Source organism: Salvelinus namaycush, chromosome 33 (genome assembly GCF_016432855.1).
Source record: "Salvelinus namaycush isolate Seneca chromosome 33, SaNama_1.0, whole genome shotgun sequence".
Classification (NCBI taxonomy): Eukaryota; Metazoa; Chordata; class Actinopteri; order Salmoniformes; family Salmonidae; genus Salvelinus; species Salvelinus namaycush.
In genome coordinates this window covers 9,678,200-9,705,743 of record NC_052339.1, presented here as the reverse complement: position 1 = coordinate 9,705,743, position 27,544 = coordinate 9,678,200, and the positions used below count along the sequence as shown (strand labels likewise).

At 40.8% G+C, this 27,544-nt stretch overlaps 1 protein-coding gene across 1 annotated transcript in view; it reads right to left on the bottom strand.

The window, feature by feature from the left end:
• Nucleotides 1-27,544, bottom strand: part of LOC120027655 (cadherin-12-like) — a 115,639-nt gene that overhangs the window by 27,159 nt on the left and 60,936 nt on the right. Inside the window, exons 6-7 of the mRNA XM_038972650.1 lie at nt 15,245-15,498; nt 5,901-6,037 (exon numbers count right to left, since the gene is read on the bottom strand). Coding sequence (XP_038828578.1) covers nt 5,901-6,037; nt 15,245-15,498 — 391 coding nt within the window. The remainder of the gene's footprint in view (nt 1-5,900; nt 6,038-15,244; nt 15,499-27,544) is intronic.

The window sequence follows — 27,544 nt, the reverse complement described above, 5'->3', positions numbered from 1 at the left end:
ACTATGTCACCGTCAAGTCTAAGGGTAGAGCTAAAGAATTCAAGACCCTTGTGTGCTGCCATAAAGTTACATTAGAAGTGCCCAATGAAGAAGGCTCAAGGTCATTGGCCACAGATAAAATTACGTCAAATCACTTTATACTGTATCATCAGTAGCATTGATTGGACTGATCATGCCAATATCATACTGTTGGGTGGCAGGTAGCCTAGTGGTTAGAGTGTTGGACTAGTAACTGAAAGGTTGCAAGATCAAATCCCCAAGCTGGCAAGGTAAAAATCTGTCTTTCTGCCCCTGAACAATGCAGTTAACCCACTGTTCCTAGGCCATCATTGAAAATAAGAATTTGTTCTTAACTGACTTCCCTAGTTATAATTAAAACAAATCTTAGCTAGCAATCATCATCATGAATAAAGTCAACAATCTACTGGCAAATCCTTTTTAATCCTTGTCATAGGAAGAGAAATAATGAAGAGAAATTATACATAAAATTGGTGCTCATCAGCCATTGGACAAAAACATGTTGGAAGTTGGAAATCGCAAATTCAACAATGAGTGGTTTAAAAGGAATCAGTGGCTAACTGCAAGCATTGCAATGCAATAATTAGCCTGCTATTTAATGGAGTGGCTGTGTGGTCACAAGTCTAAGATTAAGGGTTGATGTTCCTAGTTTAAAATGATAAACATTTAACATTGGCCATCATGAAGCATGATTTTTGCCGCTCGCAAAACAACTGTTAACTTGGAACTGCAAAATCTGACTTTTGTGAGTTCAAGAAAACTGGGAACTCAGGAAAAATTAGCTCTGAACTTTCATCCAACTCAGAATCGGGAACTCGGGCCTCTTTCTAGAGCTACGACCTGAAGATCACTGACATGATTCAACCTTTTTTTTTTTTTTTTTCCCAGTTGTCTTGAAAGCCCCATAAATCTAGAGAATTCCAGACTTTGATGACAAAGTTTAATGACAAAATTTGCACAACAAGGTGAGTCCAAAAGTGTCTTGTATGCTGCTGCATAAATTATGCAATATGCCAGGGAGATATGTGTACTGTAGCTAAGAAAGTAATACTATGTGTATGTTGTGTAGTAAGCTGTTAGTAACCCATGTGCCTCACCCTAATCATTTGGTCTATTTTCACCTCTTAATTTTGCCTACTGTTCTGACTTGGTGGTGCACATGTAGCCTATAACCTGTTTTCGAGAAATGTAATCATCAAATATTGTAAGAGCTTTCATTTTCTGCTTATATGCCCCCTTTATTTATCCTACGTTCTGACTTGGTGTACAGGGAGAACAATCTAAGAACGGCCCATGTTCTGAATTCTGTCGCTGTACATTTTAAAAGTGCTGACAAATAGTTATATTGACTACGTCCATCCTAGCTCGCTCATTAATGTCTTAATTGAAATTACTGATTGCTTCTTATCCGCTTGTTGTCCCCTTATGTCATAGTTTGTACATCTCAATGTCAGCCATATAAGCTATGTTAAAAAAAAGCTGAATTAACTGTTTTTCTGCCAGACAAGGCTCCGCTGATAGGCAGGTGTAGCAGTGGTAAGGTGTTGGGATTGTTGTTGGGACTCTGCTGTTGTGACAGCTTTATGTAGGCCCTAACAGTTTGTGGGCACGGTTTGTCACCATTATAGTGCAATTAAAACCTCTTAAATGTCCACCTAAAATGACATACCGAAATCTAACTGCCTGTAGCTCAGGACCTGAAGCAAGGATATGCATTTTCTTGATACCATTTGAAAGAAACACTTTGAAGTTTGTGGAAATGTGAAATTAATGTAGGATAATATAGCACATTAGATCTGGTAAAAGATAATACAAAGAAAAGTACATGCATTTTTTTTCTTTCTTTTTCCATCATCTTTGAAATGCAAGAGAAAGCGTCCCGCTCAACCGTCCCATTCACCGATCCATTAGACATTAATGTATTGTTTAGTGTTGTGTTGTGTAGTGGCTTTTCTGTCATGCATCCCACATATAATTGTTTTTGCCCCACCAAGATTTGCATGCTAAAATCGCCACTCAGCGTGAGAGTGAATATCCCTCCAGGTAATGTGGTCTGATTTTGAAACATTCGGTTATTTTTCTGATTGTTGTGCACAATAGAAATTAACGGGAAATAATATATCGTTCCATTTTGGAGTCACTTTTATTGTAAATAAGAATATAATTAGTGATGGGGAAATGAAGCTTCCTGAAGCATTGAGCATTTCCAGCCAATTGTGTCGAAAAAAAGTTAATTACTCTAGGATTTGATCAACACAGTGTACACTAGTGGCCACTGCTGGTCCCAGAAATGTAGAACAGACAAATTATTATAGATGACGTCGCACATGCCATAGTGTAGCCTTTTTGTCTTCTACCGAAACCAATACCAAACCAATCAAGTAGTTGTTAGTCGAAATTAAGCTTCAGACGTCAGTGTTCACGTGCTTCTGATAAAGCGAAACAAGCATCAGCACACTGCTTTGAAATAAACTGCTTAGCGATTTCAACACATGCCTCTGAGCTCTGGTATCAAATCACAAAATATATTACAGTGCCTTGCAAAAGTATTTATCCTCCTTGGCGTTTTAATTATTTTGCTGCATTACAACCTGTCATTTAAATTGATTTTTATTTGGATTTCATGTAATTGACATACACAAAATCGTCAAAATTGGTCAAATGAAATGAAAAAAAAAAACGTTTCAAAAATAAAAAATGTAAAAAGCCGGAAAAGTAGGTGCGTGCATATGTATTCACCCCTTTGCTATCAAGCCCCTAAATAAGATCTGCTGCAACCAATTACCTTCAGAAGTCACATAATTAGTTAAATAAATCCACCTGTATGCAATCTAAGTGTTACATGATCTGTCACATGATCTCAGTATATATACACCTGTTCTGAAAGGCCTCAGAGTCTGCAACACCACTATGCAAGGCACATCACCAAGCAAGCGGCACTATGAAGATCCAATGAGCTCTCCAAACAGGTCAGGGACAAAGTTGTGGGTCAGGTCTGCGTTATAAAAAAATATCAGAAACTTTGAACATCCCACGGAGCACCATTAAATCCATTATTAAAAATGGAAAGAATATGGCACCACAACAAACCTGCCAAGACAGGGCCGCACACCAAAATTCAGGTAAGGAGGGCATTAATCAAAGAGGCAACAAAGAGACCAGAGATACCCCTGAAGGAGCTGCAAAGCTCCACAGTGGAGATTGGTGTATCTGTCCACTTTAAGCTGTACACTCCACAGAGCAGGGCTTTATGGAAGACTGGCCAGAAAAAAGCCATTGCTTAAAGAAAAAAATAAGCAAACACGTTTGGTGTTCGCCAAAAGGCATGTGGGAGACTCCCCAAATATGTGGAAGAAGGTACTCTGGTCAGATGAGACTACAATTGAGCTTTTGGCCATCAAGGAAAAGGTTATGTCTGGTGCAAACCCAACACCTCTCATCACCCCAAGAACACCATCCCAACAGTGAATCATGGTGGTGGCAGCATCATGCTGTGGGAATGTTTTTCAACGGCAAGGACTGGGAAACTGGTCAGAATTGAAGGAATGATGGATAGTGCTAAATACAGGGAAATTCTTGAGGGAAACCTGTTTCAGTCTTCCAGAGATTTGAGACTGGGACGGAGGTTCACCTTCCAACAGGACAATGACCCTAAGCATACTGCTAAAGCAACACTCGAGTGGTTTAAGGGGAAACATGTAAGTGTCTTGGAATGGCCTAGTCAAAGTCTGGACCACAATCCAATTGAGAATCTGTGGTATGACTTAAAGATTGCTCTACACCAGCGGAACCCATACAACTTGAAGGAGCTGGAGCAGTTTTGCCTTGAATAATTGGCAAAAACCCCAGTGGCTAGATGTGCCAAGCTTATAGAGACATACCCCAAGAGACTTGCAGCTGTAATTGCTGCAAAAGGTGGCTTTGGGGGGTGAATAGTTATGCATGCTCAAGTTCTGTTTTTTTGTCTTATTTATTTTTTGTTTCACAATAAAAACTATTTTGCATCTTAAAAGTGGTAAGCATGTTGTGTAAATCAAATGATACAAACCCACAGAAATTCCAGGTTGTAAGGCAACAAAATAGGAAAAATGCCAAGGGGGTGAATACTTTCGCAAGCCACTGTATGTTTCTGAACAGTTCTACATGAATGTGGAAGCTACCATGATTACAGATAATCATGAACGAATCATGAATAATGATGAGTGAGAAAGTTAGATTGTCATAGATATCTTTATGCTAACCTCCCCTGCTATTGGTAATGGTGAGAGGTTAGCATGTTTTGGGGGCATAATCTTTGTGCATCTCACTTACTTGGGACTTTTTGCACCCATTACTGAAATGGTTGCTCCAGTTTAGATGTTTAAGGTAGTCCCATATCTTCCCAACCCTGGCAGTGATTCTGTATGCAGGTTATGGTTAGTAAAAATTCTAAACATTAGATTTCCCCACTCTGGCTGGATTTCAAACTTGAGTTTAATGCCCCTGTGTTAGGGTTGAACTAGACCCTCAAAATAAGGACTTATTAAATGTGTTGTACTGTATAATTACATTTTAATGACAGTATATTCACCTAGGATCTGACTTGGGAGTAGACAACAGCAAGAAATTGAAATGAATGAAACAACCATATATTTGTCACTAGCAAACCGAGTCACGGGTGGTACTGGTAACTCTAAAATATATAAATAAGGCTTAAAACCCAACACAGGGCTATTCAATTCCAGTCCTGGAGGGCCAAAACATTTCTGCTTTTGGATTTTTATATGGTTCTTCAGAAACCCTAAAATGGTTCCCCTATGCGTCGATCTCAAGAACCATATTTGGTTACAACTTGCACCTTTATTGTGTTGAGCCAAATTAAAAGTTTTAGCTTCACTGTCCAAATAAATACGTAGGGTAGTGTAATAATGTGTTATGAGTATTAGCATGGTTGGCCCCCCAACACAATTTTAATCCACAATGTGTGAATATAACAAAAGAGACAGACAGACTAACATCTAAAACATCTAAAAACATTACAATCACAGATTCACATGATGAGTATGACGGCCTGAGCCCCTTATCCCTCCAACCCTCCAGCTCTCTATCCCTCCCCCCCTTCCATTCCTCCACTCACTCCAGAAACAGGAATTAGCATTTCACCCCCACCCAACACGACCTTGAGAGGAAGTGACTAATTCTAGTTTCCAAGGCGATAAAAGCAGCTCAACTTTTAATGGCCCTTATTTCACAGTCCGTCCTAATGAGAATACAGCGTGAGTAATTTTGATTGAGCACCAGCCTGCCTCCCAGATAATGACTTTGATGGCTCTTAGCAGATTTGATGACTTGATGACGATGGATTTGCTTATTTCTACGGATATTTGCTTCACTTTCCTTCATAAAAACCGATTTATTCTGATAGAATGTCTTGAAATCACAGTGATGTAAATTAACTCTTAAATCAACACTGCAGGGCTCTCCATCATGCATATATTTGACTTTACAGAACCTCTTTTTTTGTGACGTGACTGAAAACAGACAATTTCTTCATCATCGTCAATATAAGATGATTCAAACAAGAAAACTCAGATCCTAAAATGCTTTAGTCATGAAAGGAACACCATTACTTGAAGGCAGTGAAAATGTATAGAGGGTAACGAATGAAGAGTCAGGCAGAGAGAGTTTAAGAGACTGTTAAGATGGACACGCCAGAGGAGACAATGTCCTGATGAAATACGCTCCAGAGGAGCCATCATGCTTTACGGTCACCCATAAACGACTCACACAAAATGGGATTGACTTGATTAAATCCACCTTAAATTCGTCACATAGATAACAATAGAGAAAGGCAACAGTGACACCTACATGAATCACGATCAATCTGTTGTCATCATACTTACTAAGTTTGGTGGCCACAATGGTGATATTGTGCTGGGCGATACTCTCTCTGTCCAGGAGTTCGTTAGTGGAAATCGTTCCCTCCACCGGATCAATGTCAAAGTAGCTGTCCAGGTCACTTTTCCAGTCAATGGAATACCTAATAAAAAGTTTGGTAAATTAGGTAATTTCCCACATGTACAAGAGGGTAGCAAAGAATGGATTTCCCTATGGGCAAATATATAGAATTTGTTGTAATACAGTGGCTTGCAAAAGTATTCACCCCCTTGGCATTTTTCCTATTTTGTTGCATTACAACCTGGAATTAAAATAGATTTTTGGGGGGTTTGTATCATTTGATTTACACAACATGCCTACCACTTTGAAGATGCAAATTTGTTTTGTGAAACAAATGAGAAATAATACAAAAAACAGAACTTGAGCATGCATAACTATTCCCCCCCCCCAAAGTCAATACTTTGTAGAGCCACCTTTTGCAGCGATTACAGCTGCAAGTCTCTTGGAGTATGTCTCTATAAGCTTGGCACATCTAGCCACTGGGGTTTTTGCCCATTCTTCAAGACAAAACTGCTCCAGCTCCTTCAAGTTGAATGGGTTCCGCTGGTGTAGAGCAATCTTTAAGTCATACCACAGATTCTCAATTGGATTGAGGTTTGGGCTTTGACTAGGCCATTCCAAGACATTTAAACGTTTCCCCTTAAACCACTCGAGTGTTACTTTAGCAGTATGCTTAGGGTCATTGTCCTGCTGGAAGGTGAAACTCCATCCCAGTCTCAAATTTCTGGAAGACTGAAACAGGTTTCCCTCAAGAATTTCCCTGTATTTAGCGCCATCCATCATTCCTTCAATTCTGACCAGTTTCCCAGTCCTTGCCGATGAAAAACATCACCACAGCATGATGCTGCCACCACCATGCTTCACTGTGGGGATGGTGTTCTCGGGGTGATGAAAGGTTTTGTGTTTACGCCAAACATAGCATTTTCCTTGATGGCCAAAACGCTAAATTTTAGTCTCATCTGACCAGAGTACCTTCTTCCATATGTTGGGGAGTCTCCCACATGCCTTTTGGCGAACACCAAACATGTTTGCTTATTTTTTTCTGGCCAGTCTTCCATAAAGCCCTGCTCTGTGGAGGGTACGGCTTAAAGTGGTCCTATGAACAGATGCTCCAATCTCCAAAGCTTTGCAGCTCCTTTGGGATTATCTTTAGTCTCTTTGTTGCCTCTGATTAATGCCCTCCTTGCCTGGTCCGTGAGTTTTGCTGGGCAGACCTCTCTTGGCAGGTTTATTGTGGTGCCATATTCTTTCCATTTTTAAATAATGGATTTAATGGTGCTCCGTGGGATGTTCAAAGTTTCTGATATTTTTATATAACCTAACCCTGATCTGTACCTCTCCACAACTTTGTCCCTGACCTGTTTGGAGAGCTCTTGGTCTTCATGGTGCCGCTTGCTTGGTGGTGCACCTTGCTTAGTGGTGTTGCAGACTCTGGGGCCTTTCAGAAAAGGTGTATATATTCTGAGATCATGTGCCATCTTAGATCGCACACAGGTGGACTTTATTTAACCAATTATTTGACTTCTGAAGGTAATTGGTTGCACCAAATCTTATTAAGGAGGCTTCATTGCAAGGGTGTGAATACATTTGCACACACCACTTTTCAGTTTTTTCTTTTTTAGAATTTTTTTAAACAAGTAATTTTTACAATTTTACTTCACCAATTTGGACTATTTTGTGTATGTCCATTACATGAAATCCAAATAAAAATCAATTTAAATTACAGGTTGTGATGCAACAAAATAGGGAAAACGCCAAGGGGGTGAATACTTTTGCAAGGCACTGTATAGTGACCCAGGGTCTGCGTCCCAAATGGCAACCTATTCCCTATGCAATGCACTACTTTTGACCAGAGCCATATGGGCCCTGGTCAAAAGTATTGCACTTTTTAAGTACTAGTGTGCCATTTGGGACGCAGTTAATAATTATTTATTACTCATACACTAAGTGCATTTCTACAAAATGGGCTGTGGTAAGCAGCATATATCCCAATCAAGTAATAGGGGCACAGATATCTTGGTTTATGCTGACAAAATTATTTTCTAGAGTAAAACAAATGCACTCAAGACAAGCAGCCTTTAAAAGAAACATTGCTCTAGAAACGTTCTTTGAATGAGGTTTAAGGGCAACTGAAAGCAGTGACATCGTTAAGACACACAACATTATAAGATGGATGCAAGCTGCATGTTCATTAAATGTTGGTCATATATTTTACTTTTCCTATGCTGGTAGCACAGCTCTGCAACAGCTTATAATAAGGCATTTCTGCCTGAATATTCATGATATCTGGTGTGTAGACCCTGAGATTCTGATCACTGAGGAACAGGTCAATGGTTAAAGCCCTGTCTCTCATTTTTATGAGCGAGACACAATTACATGTTTTAGAGTCAACCATTAAAGAGACAGTGTAAAGTTCTAACCATATTCTTGGGGTTTTCTATTCAAATTCCCAGTTACTTTAGTGCTCTCTTTAACCTTGTTTAGTTGAAGGCCTTGAAGTAGACCTGATTTAGTAAGGACCGTTCAGTGTTACTTTCTTTGATGAATATTATACTACATCTCTGATTACAGGTTCAAATGTGTGAATGCTTATAAATCCATCCTTTGGGCATTACCCAAATTTTTATGGTTTAATCTCAACCTGTCTCATCACTTTAGCTTTCTATTTATAAATGACCTCCCTTTTTGAAATGCTAGTTTTAAAATATCCTTTGTAATGGTTAGTATGAAAATATGCCATCCCTTCAAACTGAATTCTTATCATGTACCCACAAGACAAATCACCAGTCTTGTATTTTATATTAATATTTAAGTTTACAAGAGAAAATACCATCATCCTCTTGTCATGACATGGCCCTTTATGGGTGTAGACCATGCGTAATGATTGACTGCTATTGATATAAGATCTTCAGATCTTTAAGAGTGGATTCGGGAGATAGCCGCTCTATATAAACTAATGATTCCGTGGTGGCCCAGGTTATTAATGGTTTAATTGTAGCATGGTTTAATTCAATCACGTAATCTATAAAATGTTAGGTAATCGACTTGAAAATAGCATGTCATCTCATTTAACCATACACGACACTCTTGTCTCATTTTAAAACACATATGCAAATATGAATCAATAAAAAATACATCAACAGCTGTGCAACATCAATATACTTCATTATGAATACCTAACATACGTTTGTAGTCAGTCAATGTAATATCTGATTGAACAAGAGAAGCAAAACAAAACTGAATTCCACTGCCATGAACAGATTGGATAGAATACAGTGCTTCAGTCCACGTTCTAGCACCATGGACAGCTCAACTCATAGTTTTGCACCATGGGCTTCTCTAGTCCCTTTCCAGGGCTATGGACAGCACTGCATACTTTTCAGAACCATTGACAGCTCTATACTGTTCAGTGCAATGCGCAACTCCACTAATTTCCAGCCCCTTTGACACCACACTGGCGATGGACAGCGACATAGCACTGAATTCCGCATATCTATTAAGTGTTCACATCTGCTTAACTTTCTCTGTTCAACCAATTGGCATTGAAGTGTGGCCTGAGCCTCAAACTAGAGTAGTTGGAAAGACAACTCCTCACCACACCTACTCTTCTACTCTTTCACATATAATGTGTAGTCTGTCACAAAGAGAACTCTAAAGAGAAATCAAATTCGCCAATCATGACATTGGAACATATTTCCTTTCAATATTTCTCAGAAATATTGGCTGTGCAGAAGAAGCTTGCACATAAACTGAACATAACATTCTGAAATAATGTGGACTGTGCAGTCAAGTATTTGTGTTGAAAACGGCACAAACTTACGTTCTCCTCCACAGCACAAACTAACGTTCGCCTCCATCGAGTCACTATTGAGAAGGCCATAAAGGCCTTTATTGTGACAGAGTTTGATGGAGAAGCCTGAAAGTTTACAGCCAAGGCGAGGGCACTGGATGCTGCACCTCTTCCTTTCAGAATATAAAAAAAGGCTAAATAAATCAAATAAAAAATAAAAGATATTCGTGACCTCGTCATGTCAGAAAAGGTTGCACAAATGCAATCCCTCAAAGTCATCTGAACTTTAAGTTTATGTTTGGAGTAACTGTAAAATGCGGTATTCACGCCTGTTCTTCCCTCAGCTAGAGAGGCAAAACTCTAAAAGCGTGATTCGCTATGCATGGAAGGTCATTGGTACTATTGTTTTGGAGGCGAGAAAGCAAAGTCTCTTCTCTGATGGCATGAAAATGAGCAATGTCAACTGTGGAGTTGCTGAATAATTAAACACACTCAAGTCAAAGTGAAAAATCGAAACAAAAGAGAGCAAAGGCTTTTTGTTCTACAAATCTCTGCCTCGTCCATTCTATTGTCTTTTACAAGATGAAATATTCATATTAAAACAAATACTTTCTTGGATGCAACAGGCTATCTTTGCCATCTGTGTATTGTTCAACCCTTGAGTAGTACATATTGTGAAATCATCATTGTAGAACTAAAAAGCAATCTGTCGAAACAAAAATAACTAATAGACTCCAAGACAAATCACCCCTTGTAGTTTTTAAAACAATGCACTTTGTTTCCATCTGTGCCGGAACACTAAATTGCCAATACTATGCGCTGAGTATTATTTTAAATGCGCTTTGCTACGAGACCGAGAGAGAGTTTTGGGCTTTATATTTGTTGAGTAGTAGAATCAAATTAGTATTGTTCAGCTGTAACAAAAGTCCATGAGACCCAGAGTTAAGAACATAGTGGTACAGCACTACCCAAGGTCCTATAGTTACTCATCCTATTTTTTAAACCATAATTAAACTTGTAACTTTACTTGACAGGACTGGGTAACACAGAAAAAGAGGTAAAAATGGTTTGGGCTTTATTGTTGTTGAATCAGTTCAGTGTAGGCCTGGAACAAAGATTTTACAGTGCCACCAAGTGTCCTATACCAGGACTCTCCAACCCTCCTTCTGGAGAACTACCGTCCTGTAGGTTTTCACTCCAACCCTAATCTAGCGCACCTGATATTAATAATTAGCTGGTTGATAAGCTAAATCAGGTTAGTTACAACTGCACTCCAGAAAAATGCTGGGTTGCAGGCTTTTGGGTTTGCTGGGTTATTGGTGCTGGATTACTGAGATATGACCCAGCAGGTCAGATCAGAAGACTGGAGGCGTAGTTTAGTAGGGGAGTGGCATTCAACAAGTTATTTTTAGCTATCCATGAGAGTAAATGTCATTCCTATTCATCTATTCTATTGTAAAAGTGTTATAGGTTAAAGTTTTTAAATATGTTACTATTGTGTGACTGAATGCTTACAGAAGTGAATAACTTCCCAAAAGCCTTTGTGAATCCCATTGTTGTGAAAAATTAAGGTGGTATGCCCTACTATTAGTAATGGGGAACTGAAGCATTGATGTTTCCCAGACAATTGTGTCAAAAATAGGTTCACTGCTCAAAGCTTTGATCAACACATTGTACACCAGTGGCATCTGCTGGCCCAAATAATTTAGAGCAGCCAAATTACAAAAAAATGTCACGCGCTGTAGCACAGGCACAGACTAGCCTCTTTGTCTTCTACCGAAAACAAATACCAAACAAATCAGGTGGTTGTTCGACAAAATGAAGCTTCAGACATCATTGATCAAGTGCTTCTGATAAAGTGATACAGGCATCGGCACACTGCTTTGAAGTAAACTGCTTAGCGATTTCAACGCATGTCTCAGAACTCCGGTATCAAACGTAACATCACTACTTATTACAATATCTAATAAATAATCAAAATATTATAGAATGTGAGAAAAAATATGGAACAATTGCATTTGCAGCATGTAAACTCAGTAAAAAAAGAAACGTCCCTTTTTTCAGGACTGTGTCTTTCAAAGATAATTCGTAAAAATCGAAATAACTTCCCAGATCTTCTTGTAAAGGGTTTAAGCACTGTTTCCCACACTTGTTCAATGAACCATAAACAATGAATGAACATGCACCTGTGGAATGGTCGTTAAGACACTAACAGCTTACAGACGGTAGGCAATTAAGGTCACAGTTATGAAAACTTAGGACACTAAAGAGGCCTTTCGACTGACTCTGAAAAACACCAAAAGAAAGATGCCCAGGGTCTTTGCTCATCTGCGTGAACGTGCCTTAGGCATGCTGCAAGGAGGCATGAGGACTGCAGATGTGGCCAGGGCAATAAATTGCAATGTCCGTACTGTGAGACACCTAAGACAGCGCTACAGGGAGACAGGATGGACAGCTGATCGTCCTCGCAGTGGCAGACCACGTGTAACAACACCTGCACAGGATCGGTACATCCGAACATCACACCTGCGGGACAGGTACAGGATGGCAACAACAACTGCCCGAGTTACACCAGAAATGCACAATCCCTCTATCAGTGCTCAGACTGTCCACAATAGGCTGAGAGAGGCTGGACTGAGGGCTTGTAGGCCTGTTGTAAGGCAGGTCCTCACCAAAAACCACCGGTAACAACATCACCTATGGGCACAAACCCACCGTCGCTGGACCAGACAGGACTGGCAAAAAGTGCTCTCCACTGACGAGTCGCGTTTTTGTCTCACCAGGGGTGATGGTCGGATTCGCGTTTATCATCAAAGGAATGAACGTTACACCAAGGCCTGTACTCTGGAGCGGGATCGATTTGGAGGTGGAGGGTCCATCATGGTCTGGGGCAGTGTGTCACAGCATCATCGGACTGAGCTTGTTGTCATTGCAGGCAATCTCAATGCTGTGCGTTACAGGGAAGATATCCTCCTCCCTCATGTGGTACCCTTCCTGCAGCCTCGTCCTGACATGACACTCCAGCATGACAATGCCACCAGTCATACTGCTCGTTCTGTGCGTGATTTTCTGCAAGACAGGAATGTCAGTGTTCTGCCATGGCCAATGAAGAGCCCGGATCTCAATCCCATTGATCAAGTCTGTGACCTGTTGGATTGAAGGTTGACGGCTAGGGCCATTCCCCCCAGAAATGTCCAGGTACTTGCAAGTGTCTTGGTGGATGAGTGGGGTAACATCTCACAGCAAGAACTGGCAAATCTGGTGCAGTCCATAAGGAGGAGATGCACTGTAGTACTTAATGCAGTTGGTGGCCGCACCAGATACTGACTGTCATTTTGACCTCCCCTTTGTTCAGGGACACATTATTCCATTTCTGTTAGTCACATGTCTGTGGAACTTGTTCAGTTGATGTCTCAGTTGTTGAGTCTTGTTGTGTAAATATTTGTATGAACATATTTTAAGTTTGCTGAAAAGAAACGCAGTTGACAGTGAGAGGATGTTTATTTTTTTGCTGAGTTTACATTTACTCTCATGGGTGAAAGCCAAGCCCCTAATAAGCCACACCTCCTGAAAATAACCCAAGGATTACATAACAAAAGACCCAGCTGCTAGGTCAACCCAGCATGAGAGTATAAAATATGCAACTGATGGTGAAATTTACCCATGTTTTGGTAATCCCAACAACGCAACATGTTGGGTTATTCACGCAATCCAACTGGCTTGGGAGTCTAAATAAGCCAACATGTTAAGGCCACTACGTAAACAGCGCTAGGTTACCAAATAACCCAAATAGTTTTAGCCTATAATTTTTTTAGAGTGTGGTTTTAAAGTAAAAACTGAATCAGGTTAGTTACAACTGGGGTTGTAGTAAATGCCTATGGGGAGGGTAGCTCTCCAGGAACAGGCTTGGAGAGCCCAGACCTATACTATTTTGCAATCTTTCCTTACCCTTAATAAACATTTATAAAGGTCATGAAGAGTCAAAAATATGTTTTTCATGACATTGGATGATATTTGAAGGAAAACAGATTAAAATAACTGACCAGTAGGAAAAATAACTGTTGCTTCTACATTGATAAAGTTTGATCATAAAGTTACTGGTCCCCTCACTATGTCAAACACTTGGATTTATTATTAAGGGGACAAGGCACATTTTTAATACACCAATGGTGTAAATAAGTACAGCCTTCTATCCAACATTGGATAAGGCATGTTTGCAGAGGGGCGTGGTTTATATAGTTAGATAGCTACTCTACTGATGCCAACATTTGACTGTATGGTGTCAGCAAATATAATTACAAGTTTACCCTTTTCATCTATGGCAAAGATACTTATCTTTCCCGTTTCATCTGTATCTGGTGTTAGTTAGTTACGGGCTAGCTAGGTCTTCATCCAGCATGGAAGAAAAGGAGCGAAGGGTCGTTCAAAACTCTGACGCAGTCGTCAAGTCAACACATCCGTCACTGCTGCTCTGGGAGATGTGTATATATATACTGAACAATATGAACTCAACATGTAAAGTGTTGGTCCCATGTTTCATGAGCTGAAATAAAAGATCTAAGAATTTTTCAATATGCACAAAAAGCTTATTTCTCTAAAATATTGTGCACCAATTTGTCCACTTCCCTGTTAGTGAGCACTTCTACTTTGTCAAAATAATCCATTCACTTGACAGGTGTGGCAAATCAAGAAGCTGATTGACTAGCATGATCATTATACAGGTGCACATTGTGCTGGGACAATAAAAGGCCACTGTCTCAAGTTTTGAGGGAGCATGCAATTGGTGCGCTAACTGCCGGAATGTCCACCAAAGCTATTGACAGAGAATGTAATGTTAATTTCTCTACTATAAACCACCCTCAATGTAGTTTTCGAGAATTTGGTAGTACGTCCAACCTCACATCCGCAGACCATGTGTAACCACGCCAGCCCAGGACCTCCACTTCCGGCTTCCACACCTGCGGGATATTCTGAGACCAGCCACCCAGACAGCTGATGAAACTGGGGAGAATTTCTGTCTATAATAAAGCCCTTTTGTTGGGAAAAACTCATTCTGATTGTCAGGGCCTGGCTCCCAAGTGGGTGGGCCTATGCCCTCCCAGGCCCACCCATGGCTGCGCCCCTGCCCAGTCATGTGAAATACATAGATTAGGGCCTAATGAATTTATTTCAATTGATTGAGTTCCTTCTATAAACTTTAACTGTAAAATGAATGTGTTTATATTTTTGTTCAATATATATATTTAAAAAATGATATCATTGATGCAATTTCAATGTTGTTTGAGTTGCTTTGTGTATCAATACATTGAGATGATATTACTGCAACACTGCTCACAGCATCCAAGTTGCTTGACATAGGTGTTTCAAAGAGCTGTCAGTCAAGGTGAGCTCATGAATATAATCTCCCCGCTCACTCAGCCTGTCTTTTCAAACTTCCTGGTAGATAGTCGTGAGAGAAAAAGTACTTTCAGAATGAGTTTTCAGGACCTTTAACTTTACCTGACAGGACTGTTGCTAGCATCCAGATCCTGTCCGGTGACAGCTCCGATGATGTCGCCTACAGGTGAGTCCTCGTATACCTCCATCTCGTAAGAGGGCTTAGTGAACACTGGAGGCTCATCTACATCCAGGACGTTAATCTTTACTGTGGCTGTGTCCTTGAAGGCCCCGAAGCTGTGGAACCGCGGGTCCAGGTGGGCGTTTTCTGCATCTACCTTGAAGGTGTAGGCCTTCTTCGTTTCGTAGTCCAGCGGCTGAAAGACAGAAAGAAACAAAGACAGTGATTAGATGTGTTGATTGTGTTGACTTCAACAAGGTGAAATTGCAATAATGCATATTTAGTTTACACCCACTCAATGTGTTCCATATCCTCAATACCAGCATTGCATACACCTACACGGTCCAGAAGAATTAACTGCTCTATAAAAGCTCTCAACAAATGTCCGTTTACAGGTTCAAGTGTTCTCGCTACAATGTCTCTGACATCTCTGCACCGGGTCAGTTAGCTAGAGCTTAGGGTTGCAACCATGTCCTCACCGTTGCCTGTCTCCTGGCCTCTCATGTGTGGCCGGCTGCCACTCACGTACGTGCACACATACACGCACACATGCATACATATTATACGTACACACACACTGACCTCTCATGTGTGACCGCAACTGCACTAACAGACAGACAGAGCATGGTAGGCACACCCGACTAGTCCTGTGTCACACGAAATAAGTCCTCTTATGGTGCTAACAAGTGAAAACATCTGGTAAAAGCTGAGGTAAAAGGTATGTTTGAAGAGGCCGCAAGCGAGAGGGAAAAGTTGTGAATTTAACATGAGGAAAAAACATGGTGATAGACTTGATGGCATTTGTATGCTGTCATGTACAGTGCAGTGAAAAGTATTTACCCCATTTCTGATGCTCTAGTTCTGCATATTTTTGATACTGGATGTTATCATATCTTCAACCAAAACCTAATATTCGATTAAGGGAACCCGAGTTTACAAATAACAACAAAAAAGTATACTTATTTTATGTATTTAATTAACAACGGTATGCAACACCCAATTCCCCTGTTTGAAAAAGTAATTGCTCCCTTACACTCAATAACTGGTTGTGCCGTTTTTAGCCGCAATGACTGCAACCAAATGCTTCCTGTAGTTGTTGATCAGTCTCACATCGCTGTGGAGGAATTTTTGCCCACTCTTACATGCAGAACTGCTTTAACTCAGCGAAATTTGTAGGTTTTCAAGCATGAACTGCTCGTTTGAAGTCCTGCCACATCAATTGGGATCAGGTCTGGACTTTGACTAGGCTATTCCAATCTAAAAATGTGTTGCTTTTAAACCATTTTCATGTAGACTTGATTGTGTATTTTGGATCATTGTCTTGCTACATGACCCAACTGCGCTCCAGCTTCAGCTCACAGACGGATGGCCTGACATTCTCCTGTAGAATTCTCTGATACAGAGCAGAATTCATGGTCCATTCTATTAAGGCAAGGTCCTGAGGCAGTAAAGCATCCCCAAACCATCACACTACCACCACCATGCTTGAGAGGAGAGGTGTGCAGACCTTTTTAGACATACTCTCACTGGAGACCTGGAGAGATATTACACTCCATATCCACAAACACACGCAGCACCCACTCATGCGTACACGCATCTACAAAGGCACACACACAGGCAAGAACAAGCACACACGCATGCATGCACGTGCACACACACAAAGCATCACCACAAAGCACCTCCTCCATATCCAGTGGGGAAAACCATCTTACAAGCCAATATACAAATTCAAGGTAAATGGGTTCCTATACTCAAATCATTTAAAATATGTCGAAAGAGAACATAAATGAATTGCAGTAGCTTTCCCCAAGCCTGTAAAATACCAGCTGGCACTGGTTTAATTGCTTGCACTTTCCTTAGTCCACATTTTTATCAAGTCCCGTCCACAAAGTTATTTTCCAAGGTCAGCACTTTGGCTTGTAAACATTGTCATACAGTATAGGTTGCCAAGCAGTGGATTAAAATGTCGTAACAGCAGAGACAAAATGAGAATGAGGTCAGAGGTGGAAAACGCACTCCCGGCCAGCCACAGTTTTCAGCAATACATGGTCAGGAATAGGGTTGCAAAAATCTGGTAACTTTCCCAAAATCTCCCGATTTTCCAGGAATCCTGGTTGGAAGATTCTGGCTCCATGCTTATTCCCTCCTGATTCTGTGAATCTTCCAACTGGGATTCATAGAAAACAAGTACATTTTGGGAAAGTTACTGTAAATTTGCAACCCTATAGGTAGTAAGAAAATGCAGCCATTTTGAACACCCTGTTCACAATATACAAACTCATACACTATGATGATTACATGTCAAATAAATCCCATAGACTACCCATGGGTTGCCAGGGTTGGGTTGGGAAGAATGTCAAGAGCTTCATCGCTCTTTTAATGTGTCTGACTTCAGTGATAGCCCTGCTATTAGATTGGCGGGGTATGTATCTGCTAATGGCTTCCGCTAAAAAGCTGTGAAAAGGGAACAAAATGGGGTGAAGAGGGGTAATGAGAGAAACTCTAAGTTAATGAGAGGAACTAGCTAATGTGTCAATGCTTGAGCTGTAATCAAATCACATCTCCAAGGCTGTGTCCCACATGGCGCCCTATTCTCTTTATAGTGCACTACTATTGACCAGGGCCTATAGTGCTCTGTTCAAAATGAATGCACTATGTAGGGGATAAGGTGTCGTTTTGGACGTACTGGGGGTCTGCTGTCAGGGAAGAGAGAAGTGTGCTCTTACCTCCTTATCTAGAACATGCCCCACTTATCAATGTCCATGGTCTGGTGTCTTATGGGTAAATACATTTCCAGCGTTCCACATTCCTGACGTGTATAATTATGACAGGAATGCGTGTTATTGCACGTTCACTGACTGAGAGAGGTAGGCTGCATTACAAATGCCACTCTTTACCCTATATATAGCACTACTTTTAACCAGGTTTTAGTCCAAAGTAATGCACAATATAGGGAATAGGGTACCCTTGGAGACGCAACCACATGGTCTCCCTTCTCAACAGAGGGGAATGTGTAAAGAGGACAGACAGACAGACTTCCTCTCATGTCAGTGTTGCTGCTCTTCAACATCACAACAGAGCATGCTTTAAATTCTAGACCGGCTGGTTTAGCCCTTTGATATGTTAATGTGCACCTTCGTTGCACTGGCGGTGATACTGAATGAAGGAAACCCAAGGTTTTTCAATTGAACACTATTTATGATCCAAGGGACTTTGTTAATTTTGAATTAATCAAGGCACTGTCGTCATAATCTCTTAGGTAAAGATGTTAAGATTTCAACAAAACTTGAAAATATGTTGTTAGTCTCTGATTTAAAAAATTATGAATTCAAAACACAATACAAGTGACAACATTTGTTATAATAGACCTTTAAAAAACACCAGTACATACAGTATAATGTAAACTGTCAAGTGCGTTATGTTTTATCTGTATTTTTGGCTTTGACTTGGGGGCTGCTTTTGGCTTCTCCCTCTGATCTACCTCCCTGAGCGCATGAACATTTTTCATGCAGGCATTTCTCAGCCTAGCTACTCCCTGGTGCTTTATTTTGGAAGCGGAAGCAGGATGATACATTTTTAATAGGTTCTCCATTTGTTTGTGTTGAGTTCAATATTACAATAACAGATCTTTCAACAACCTCCGTCCCCCTGTTACCTCTTTCCCCCTTTATCCCTCCCTCCCTCCCTCCCTCCCTCCCTCCCTCCCTCCCTCCCTCCCTCCCTCCCTCCTCACCTCACCTCACCTCCCCCTACCCTACCTCCCTCCATACTTCCATCCCTCCCTAACCTCCTTACTTCCCTTCCTCCCCCTCCCAGGCCTCTAACCAGGGGGTCCAATCTCATGCTAACACCCTGAGATAAATATAAACCTGTTTTTCGACAGAATAATTGTTGCATTATGACACTTTATCACAACAGCTAATTATCAACACAACTGTATAACTGCCAGACAAACAAACAAACAAGCCTGAAGATGAAAGCAGGTGTAAAATTGAGCAATCCTTCCTGTTAAATCGTTCAGAAGTGGCTGAGTCATGAATCCCATTTAGTATTATGTATGTAGTACAATGTCATTCATGAAGCATTAACTTCCTTTAGCTTCACATGACTTCAGCCTCGATGAGAGAAAATCACAGCCAAACAGTGCTGTCAACACATCACAACACCATTTTTAATTCCACTCGTGTGTTTCACAGTGATTTTCATAAACAACAACAACAAGAATTGCAGGAAAGGCAAAGGAACAGGGTCTCTTGCTGATCCCAGATCAATTGAGCCATTGTAGTATGTATAATAAATGGGTCAGCGGATGAGGGCTGGTCCTATAGCTGTTTGGAGCTAGGGTGGTGTTTTTCACAGGGTCAACTCAGCCATTGACTGACTGACAGCTTGACAAATTTCTCCCCATCATGGGGGTGTCAGACTAGCATTAGCCCTCCGTCTCCTCCCATGACATCACCGGTCAATTGAGCGTGGGTGAGGGGATCATTGACGTCCCGGGAGAGTGCCTTGATGTTCCATTGAATTTGGTGGCCTCACACTGCTGAGATAAAGAGGATGCTCACTTTATTGTCCTACCGTCAGTCACACTGGTCATTGTCCTTGGCTCTCTCACTGCTCTTCCCTCTATACAGCTCTCTCACAGTGATGTGGTGTCGTATTGAGGCTGCGTCCCTATTCCCTTACGTGTACACTACTATTGACTATGACACATAGGGATCTCGCCAAAGTAGTGGCTTGTATCTGGAATAGGGTGCAATTTGGGACGCATACACAGTGATGTGGTGTTGGTCTGAGAGACCTGCCAGCCAGCTAGCAGTCTAGCAGAAGTCCTGCCTAGCTGTCCACACTGCAGCGAGCTGAGCCTACAGCGGAGTGGAATCAGTGCCTGTGAGAGATTCCTCACACCAGCTAGGACAGGGTTTGGCCGCGAGATGAGCCCTGACACACAACTCTAATCTATTACACCCCCACATTCACACCTCCTCCAGAACACCAAAGAGAAACCACCACTCCATCCTGAGTGCATTTCCCCTAGTCTTCTTCATTTCCTTTTCTCTCTCTCTCTCTCTCTCTCTCTCTCTCTCTCTCTCTCTCTCTCTCTCTCTCTCTCTCTCTCTCTCTCTCTCTCTCTCTCTCTCTCTCTCTCTCTCTCTCTCTCTCTCTCTCTCTCTCTCTCTCTCCTCTCTCCTCTCTCTCTCTCTCTCTCTCTCTCTTGCTCTCTCTTTCCTTACCCTCATGCACACACTCATGCGCACACAGACACACACACTTTTAAGGTTTGGTGAAGGTGCTATGTCTGTGTTGGGCCACCTGTATCTCCTGCTGATCTGTGGCATCTTCTTTGCCATCCTCCTCTTCATCCTCCTCCATGGGTGCCTTGCACACCAAGGCCCAAAATAACTCCCCTCACCTCCTAGTGTAACATCCAGTTCAAACCACTTCTTTTAGTGTGTGTGCATAAGACTGTTCTCTCTGTTTCAGCATGGTATGTCATTAAAGGTCCCTATATATATATGATATATATATGCTATATATCCATCAGCTCACTCTTTCTAACAGTGATACACAGTATAGGAAGACTGTGCATTCAAATTAACAGAAACACATGTACGTTTTATTTTCATCACTTTTGGGTTTAGTTGGTTTTGTACTTTCAAAGGACTTTGATCTTAAATAAATGTTGAAAAGCTTACTGGAAGCCATTGATTCTGAAGTTCTCAATGGGTGGCAATGTGACAAGCAGAAAATCCAGGCTCGTACTTTTCACTTCTTCTCCACTGAAGATGGTGCCGCCGTCTTAGCACTTAGCTTTGACCATTACCTTTTTAGAGCCCAGTAGTAACTCATCAGGACCCAAGAAGTGCCAATGGTTTAGAGGCTCTCTGATAATTTAATGTTCAAAAATCCCAGTAATTACATTTCTGATAGAGAAATGAGACTGTCTGGCTTTTGCTAAATTAAGTGCTTAATTGATGATGACTGACTGGGATATAAAAGGTCCACTAGACTAGCCTAATACTGACAATGGTTCTGACTTTGAAAATAAAAATTGGAGGCAAGTGAAAAGGAATCATTTCAGTTCATTCTTCAAATTATTAATTCAATACTGCTGTTTTGCTGTTCATTGTGCTTCGTGCTTTGTGTTTGAAAATTGCAGTGCTTTGTTATTTTATTGTGTAGCTAAATGCATCTCTCACAGTGACGTAGGGTTAATGTAATATTGTACACATTAAAAACTAAAGGTTCTATATAGGGCCAAATAAGGGTTCTTTGGGAAGAATGAATGATGGTTCTTCGGATCCCTTTTTGGTGCTGTATAGAACCCTTTTTTGAAGGTACTATAAAGAAACATGCTCACACAGTTGTAAATGGAACCTTTATGGTGCTATAAATAACCCATTCCTAAGATGATATGAATAAGTAATAAAATAGGTTCTATATAAAATGTTCTCTATAGTACCAAAAAGGGTTCCACTATGGTTATAACCCTTTTTTGGTGCTGTAAGGAACCATTTTTAAAGGTTCTGTATAGAACATTAATGGAGAATGGTTCTACAATCTCAAAGGTTCTACAAAAAAACATTTGAAAAACCACAAAGGGTTCTTTTTTTTCTCCTGTTAGCCATATTATATTGTTAAAATTCCTTAAGTTTTATCATGTTCAATGAAAAGTTGAAAAAGGGTGAGAGTCCATACAAGAGAATTGAGAAGAACTGATTGTCACAACAGTTCTCAACATAAGGCCATACAGCAGTCTTTCACAAAACACTGTCACTGGCCATAATCATTGTCAATATCGCAAAATACAAAAAATGTGTTAAAACTGGAAAGACATTCTCACTCACTCGTCCACAAAAAGAGCTGTGCACAAACCACGCCCCAATGTTCTAATGAGCTGTTGCCATTCATTTTTATTATCACTAAAAGAGGAAATAACCATTTTCTGAACGACAAAGAACCATTTAATGGCTAAAAGGGTTATTTGGGTTAGTATGGTTTTTACATAGAAGCACCCTTCCCGAAGAACCCTTGAGGAACCCTATTTTTTGGGGCGCACATTTTGAATGTGCGATACTAGTAGTATTCATGAGGAAAGTAGAACCTCACATTTTTTGCTGCACTAGTTTGGTACTCGTCATATCCTACTGTACTTCTAGTTGGCTTGTGGGATAAAGAGTGTTTCTAAATGAGAGACAGCATGAGTCCTGTACAGTATTTAATTGGATCCCCTGGATAGGAGCCAACATGGTTTATGCCACACACACGTTTCCGCTAAACAATACCATTCCTCCAGGCTTAGTACATTTCAATTACACATATCTGCAGTCCAGTCATTTTCCCTCACATACGCTTAAAGGAAGACTAGAGGAAGCGAATGAACACGCGAGCAGACAAATGCACCACAAACACACTAATCTGACTACAAGCCTCTTACCAGCACAACCCAAGGATGTGCTGTATCATGCATGGGCCATTTGTTCTTTCTCCCTCTGTCATTCATTCTCAGTTTGGGCAAGTGTGTAGGTGTGTGTGTAGGTGTGTGTGTGTGTGTGTGTGTGTGTGTGTGTGTGTGTGTGTGTGTGTGTGTGTGTGTGTGTGTGTGTGTGTGTGTGTGTGTGTGTGTGTGTGTGTGTGTGTGTGTGTATCCCTGCATGTACATGTGCCTCTGCTTGTGCATATTCAGGCAAGTGTGAGTGTGTGTCTCTAAGCATGTGTGTGTGCATACTTCTCTTACTGGGACTGGGGATTCCTCTACTGTGGCGTCTGTCTATTGTCTCTGGTAATCTTTTCTTTTGCAGAAGGGATGTCTAACACTGCATGCGTATGTCCTTATCCCTCCACGCCTCACCCTGCATGTTACTGTATGGGTAGACTGGGAAGCCGATGATTATCCCCTGAACCCGTTACCCTGCCTGATCCTCTTATCATACAACAAACCTCACTGAGCCCCTGATTTGGGGTCTGCCAAACTGTGTGCAGAGCCGCTGCTTCTGGTTTTCTCTGCCCTCTACCCACTGCTGTGGGGGCAATGAGAGAGGAAAGAAAGAGAGTGAGGGATAGAGAGAAAGAGAGAGGTGGTAGAGCGAGGGGGAGAGATTCAAACAAGGGCCTATTTGCACACCCCTCTCTAGGGACGGGCAGCGATCCATTCTAAGACTGTGTGTAGGCGGGTCAGCATTCTGAAGTAACACTGTCAAGAACTCATAAAGACTCCATCTCCAACCTCCCTCTTACTCCCCACTCCCCTTTCACACCGTTATACTCATACCCCACTGTGTCCCAGAGATGGGTCAAGGAACATTTAGAAAATTACACTGTGGGGGAATCCAGTGTGAGTGGCTTAAAGATGTCACCCATGGATGGTAGCTTTGTGCAGTTGCCTCCCAGCGAGCGGAATACATCACACTGTATCAAGCACAGGAGGTAAAACAATAGAGGAGAGATATGATGGAAAGGAATCCCTGGCCCATCAATCTGTGGTTTTTACGACGTAAACAAAGAAATGTCCTCATTTACATCATAATCTGGGCCTGTCTTGTTTATAATTCCCTTATTCACATTTGGAGCAAGTCAGTTCAGTTTCAATGCTCTACTGCAGTGGTCACCAACCTTTTCTGAGTCAAGATCACATTCTGAGTCAAAATGCAATCCAGGATCTACCGCTCTGATTTTTTTAACACAACTTAAAAGACATAAGCCTATACAACATTATCTAATTAGAAACAGTTCTGTAGCAATGAAATTTGTGCCGTATGCTATAGGCCCAATACAATATCAGTGATATTGGCTATGCTTGAATTTCCCTGCCAATGTAGTTCTTCTCAGACCATTTTGAAATTATATTTAAAAAATGTAGGTACATGAACACACTGGTAAAATATCATTTTGTTGTATTACTTGTGAGGCACAGCTGAGTGAGCATAATAATTAGATTTTTTTTTTACTGGACTGATGGCCTGCATCTGATGGTCAGTCAGAGGGGAGGGAGGGCAGCAGTGGTGATCACCTGATCACCGGTTGGTGATATCTATATATCTACAATCCACTCATAAGCAGAACATATGTATACATACACTAACAATACACACACACACACACACACACACACACACACACACTATGCAGAATATGCACTCTGCATACACATTTCCCTGCATATTGTTTAGGATAAAAGGAGTACACCAACCTGTGGTGGAGGCAATAAAAACCCAATTTGTGATTCCCCAAAGTATCAAATTGAGTCACATTTGCATACATCACCTGAAAGGCACGGATAAAAAAGAGGAGAAGCAATGGATGACACCATGTTGCCATGTCTGCATGGGTTTAGGTACTCTTTTTCTTTTGAACTTTATTTTAAAAAATCTGTATTTTCCCAACCTAGAAGTTTTGAAGAAAGCTTTTTTCAGATATACAGTATATTCCTTCAAACTATTTTGCACATTTGTACATGAAACATCCACTATTGTGCTTCAAGGGAAATACCTCTGAAATACTACAACAAGAGAGCTGCTGCAAATATAAGGGTTTTGCCTGAATTGCACAATTTAATTCTTAAAAGCACTTGGTTGGGTGGCATTTTACGAGTCTTGTTATATTTAAGTCTGGCACAAAGGTATGAAATGAGATTTGTGTAATTCTTCTCTCTTTCGCTGACTTATGCATCATAAACAGTACCAGTAAAACATTTGGACACACCTACTCATTCAAGGGTTTTTCTTTATTTTTACTATTTTCTACATTGTAGAATAATAGTGAAGACATCAAAACTTTGAAATAACACATATGGAATCATGTAGTAACCCAAAAAGTGTTATTAAACAAATCAAAATATATTTTACATTTGAGAATCTTTAAAGTAGCCACCCTTTGCCTTGATGACAACTTTGCACACTCTTGGCATTCTCTCAACCAGCTTCATGAGGTAGTCACCTGGAATGCATTTCAATTAACAGTTGTGCCATGTTAAAAGTTAATTTGTGGAATTTCTTTCCTTCTTAATGCATTTGAGCCAGTCAGTTGTGTTGTGACAAGGTAGGGTAAACAGAAGATAGCCCTAATTGGTAAAAGACCAAGTCCATATTATGGCAAGAACAGCTCAAATAAGCAAAGAGAAACGACAGTCCATCATTACTTTTAAACATGAAGGTCAGTAAATCAGGAACATTTCAAGAACTTTGAAAGTTTCTTCAAGTTCTTCTTCAAGCTCTATGATGAAACTGGCTTCCATGAGGACCGCCACAGGAAAGGAAGAGCCAGAGTTACCTCTGCTGCAGAGGATAAGTTCATTAGAGTTACCAACCTCAGAGATTGCAGCCCAAATAAATGCTTCAGAGAGTTCAAGGAACAGACACATCTCAACATCAGCTGTGATGGTGTTTTGCTGGTGACACTGTTTGTGATTAATGTAGAATTCAAGGCACACTTAACCAGCATGGCTACCACAGCATTCTGCAGTGATATGCAATCCCATCTGGTTTGCGCTTAGTGGGACTATCATTCGTATTTCTACAGGACAATGATCCAACACACCTCTAGGATGTGTAAGAGGTATTTGACCAAGAAGAAGGTTGATGGAGAGCTGCATCAGATGACATGGCCTCCACAATCACCTGACCGCAACCCAATTGAGATGGTTTGGGATGATTGGACCGCAGAGTGAAGGAAAAGCATCCAACAAGTGCTCAGCATATGTGGGAACTCCTTAAAACTGTTGGAAAAGCATTCCAGGTGAAGCTGGTTGAGTGAATGCCAAGAGTGTGCAAAGCTGTCATCAAGGCAAAGGGTGGCTACTTTGAAGAATCTAAAATATTTTTGATATATTTAACACTATTTTGGTTACTACATGATTCCATTTGTTATTTCAGAGTTGTGATTTCTTCACTATTCCACAATGTAGAAAATAGCGAAAATAAAGTAGGTGTGTCCAAACATTTGACTGGTATATATTTTTACCCCCTAAAGTCGATATCTGTGCCACCATGGAAATCTAATTAGCATTTTTGTTTTAATCCCCTTAAAAATCTGTCAGTTTAAACTAGAGATATCTGTTCTTTTATGCATTGGATGCGTCTCAATCTACCGCATTCGCTGATGTCGTACTTCCGCGTATGCTGTGAAAGGTGACAGCTCAAGAGCAATGTTTGTCAGACTATGAGACATCCATGAAAAACTTCTCGTCTTCTCACAAAATCTACGGTAGTGTTCCAACGGTTTGGCCTACAAACTAATATGACCCCTTTGTGGAAAGGTGTCTCTCGCGAACACGAACATGTTGGTTTTTCTCTAGGACGCCCACGGGTCACACAAGACTCATTTGAAGGTCCCAGTTGAAGGAATTAATGGAAGTAAATATGTGACTCATTTCAGGAATCTAGGCATATGTTGCACGTCACTACTTCACAGGAGAGCCATTTGAATGTAAACTTTTTTTTAATCAAAATGTGTTTTTTGGCAGAAATGGCTTCTGGAACTTGTGAACTTTAATGTGCCTTAATAACAAACGTGTGGGCTGTCTGTAAATACAAATACAATTGTTAAATTATGAGCCTAGTTGGTTTAGCCACAGAAAAAGTGAGCAACCTTCCCGCTAGCCATGATTGGCTGAGATAATAAGTGAGCTGGACATAACCAATTGATGAGTTTGGATTGGTCTTGATTTGGATTGGATTGGTCTTGAGTCTTGAATGATCAAATTAAACTTTATTAGTCACGTGCCGAATAAAACAAGTGTAGATCTTACCGTGAACTGCTTACTTACAAGCCCTTAACCAACAGTGCAGTTCAAGGAGAGTTAAGAAAATATTAACCAAATAAACTAAAGTAAAAAATTAAATTAAAAAACAAAAATTAACAGATAGCTAAGGAAATGGAGAACATTCTGTCGTTTGATTGCAAATTTGCAGAAGGTGTCAAAAACAGAAGTCCCAGAAGGCTGTTGTATGAAACACCTGTCTCCGGATTACATCTTAAAACTGAGGGCAACCATGGCATCCGTGACAGAGTGGGAGAAGCGTCCATCCATGTATGTGGGTAAGATAGTCTAGCTACATTTTCAGATATTACACGTTTCTAATTTAGTCAGATAGTGGTTTTCATTTCAAGTTAAAGTGTACTATTAGTAGCTAGTCATGTGCAATGTTAGTTATATATTTGTCCAGTCCACTCATTATCTCAGTCAATCATGGCTAGCGGGAAGGTTGCTGGCTTACTGAGCAAGATGACACCGACAGAGAGGG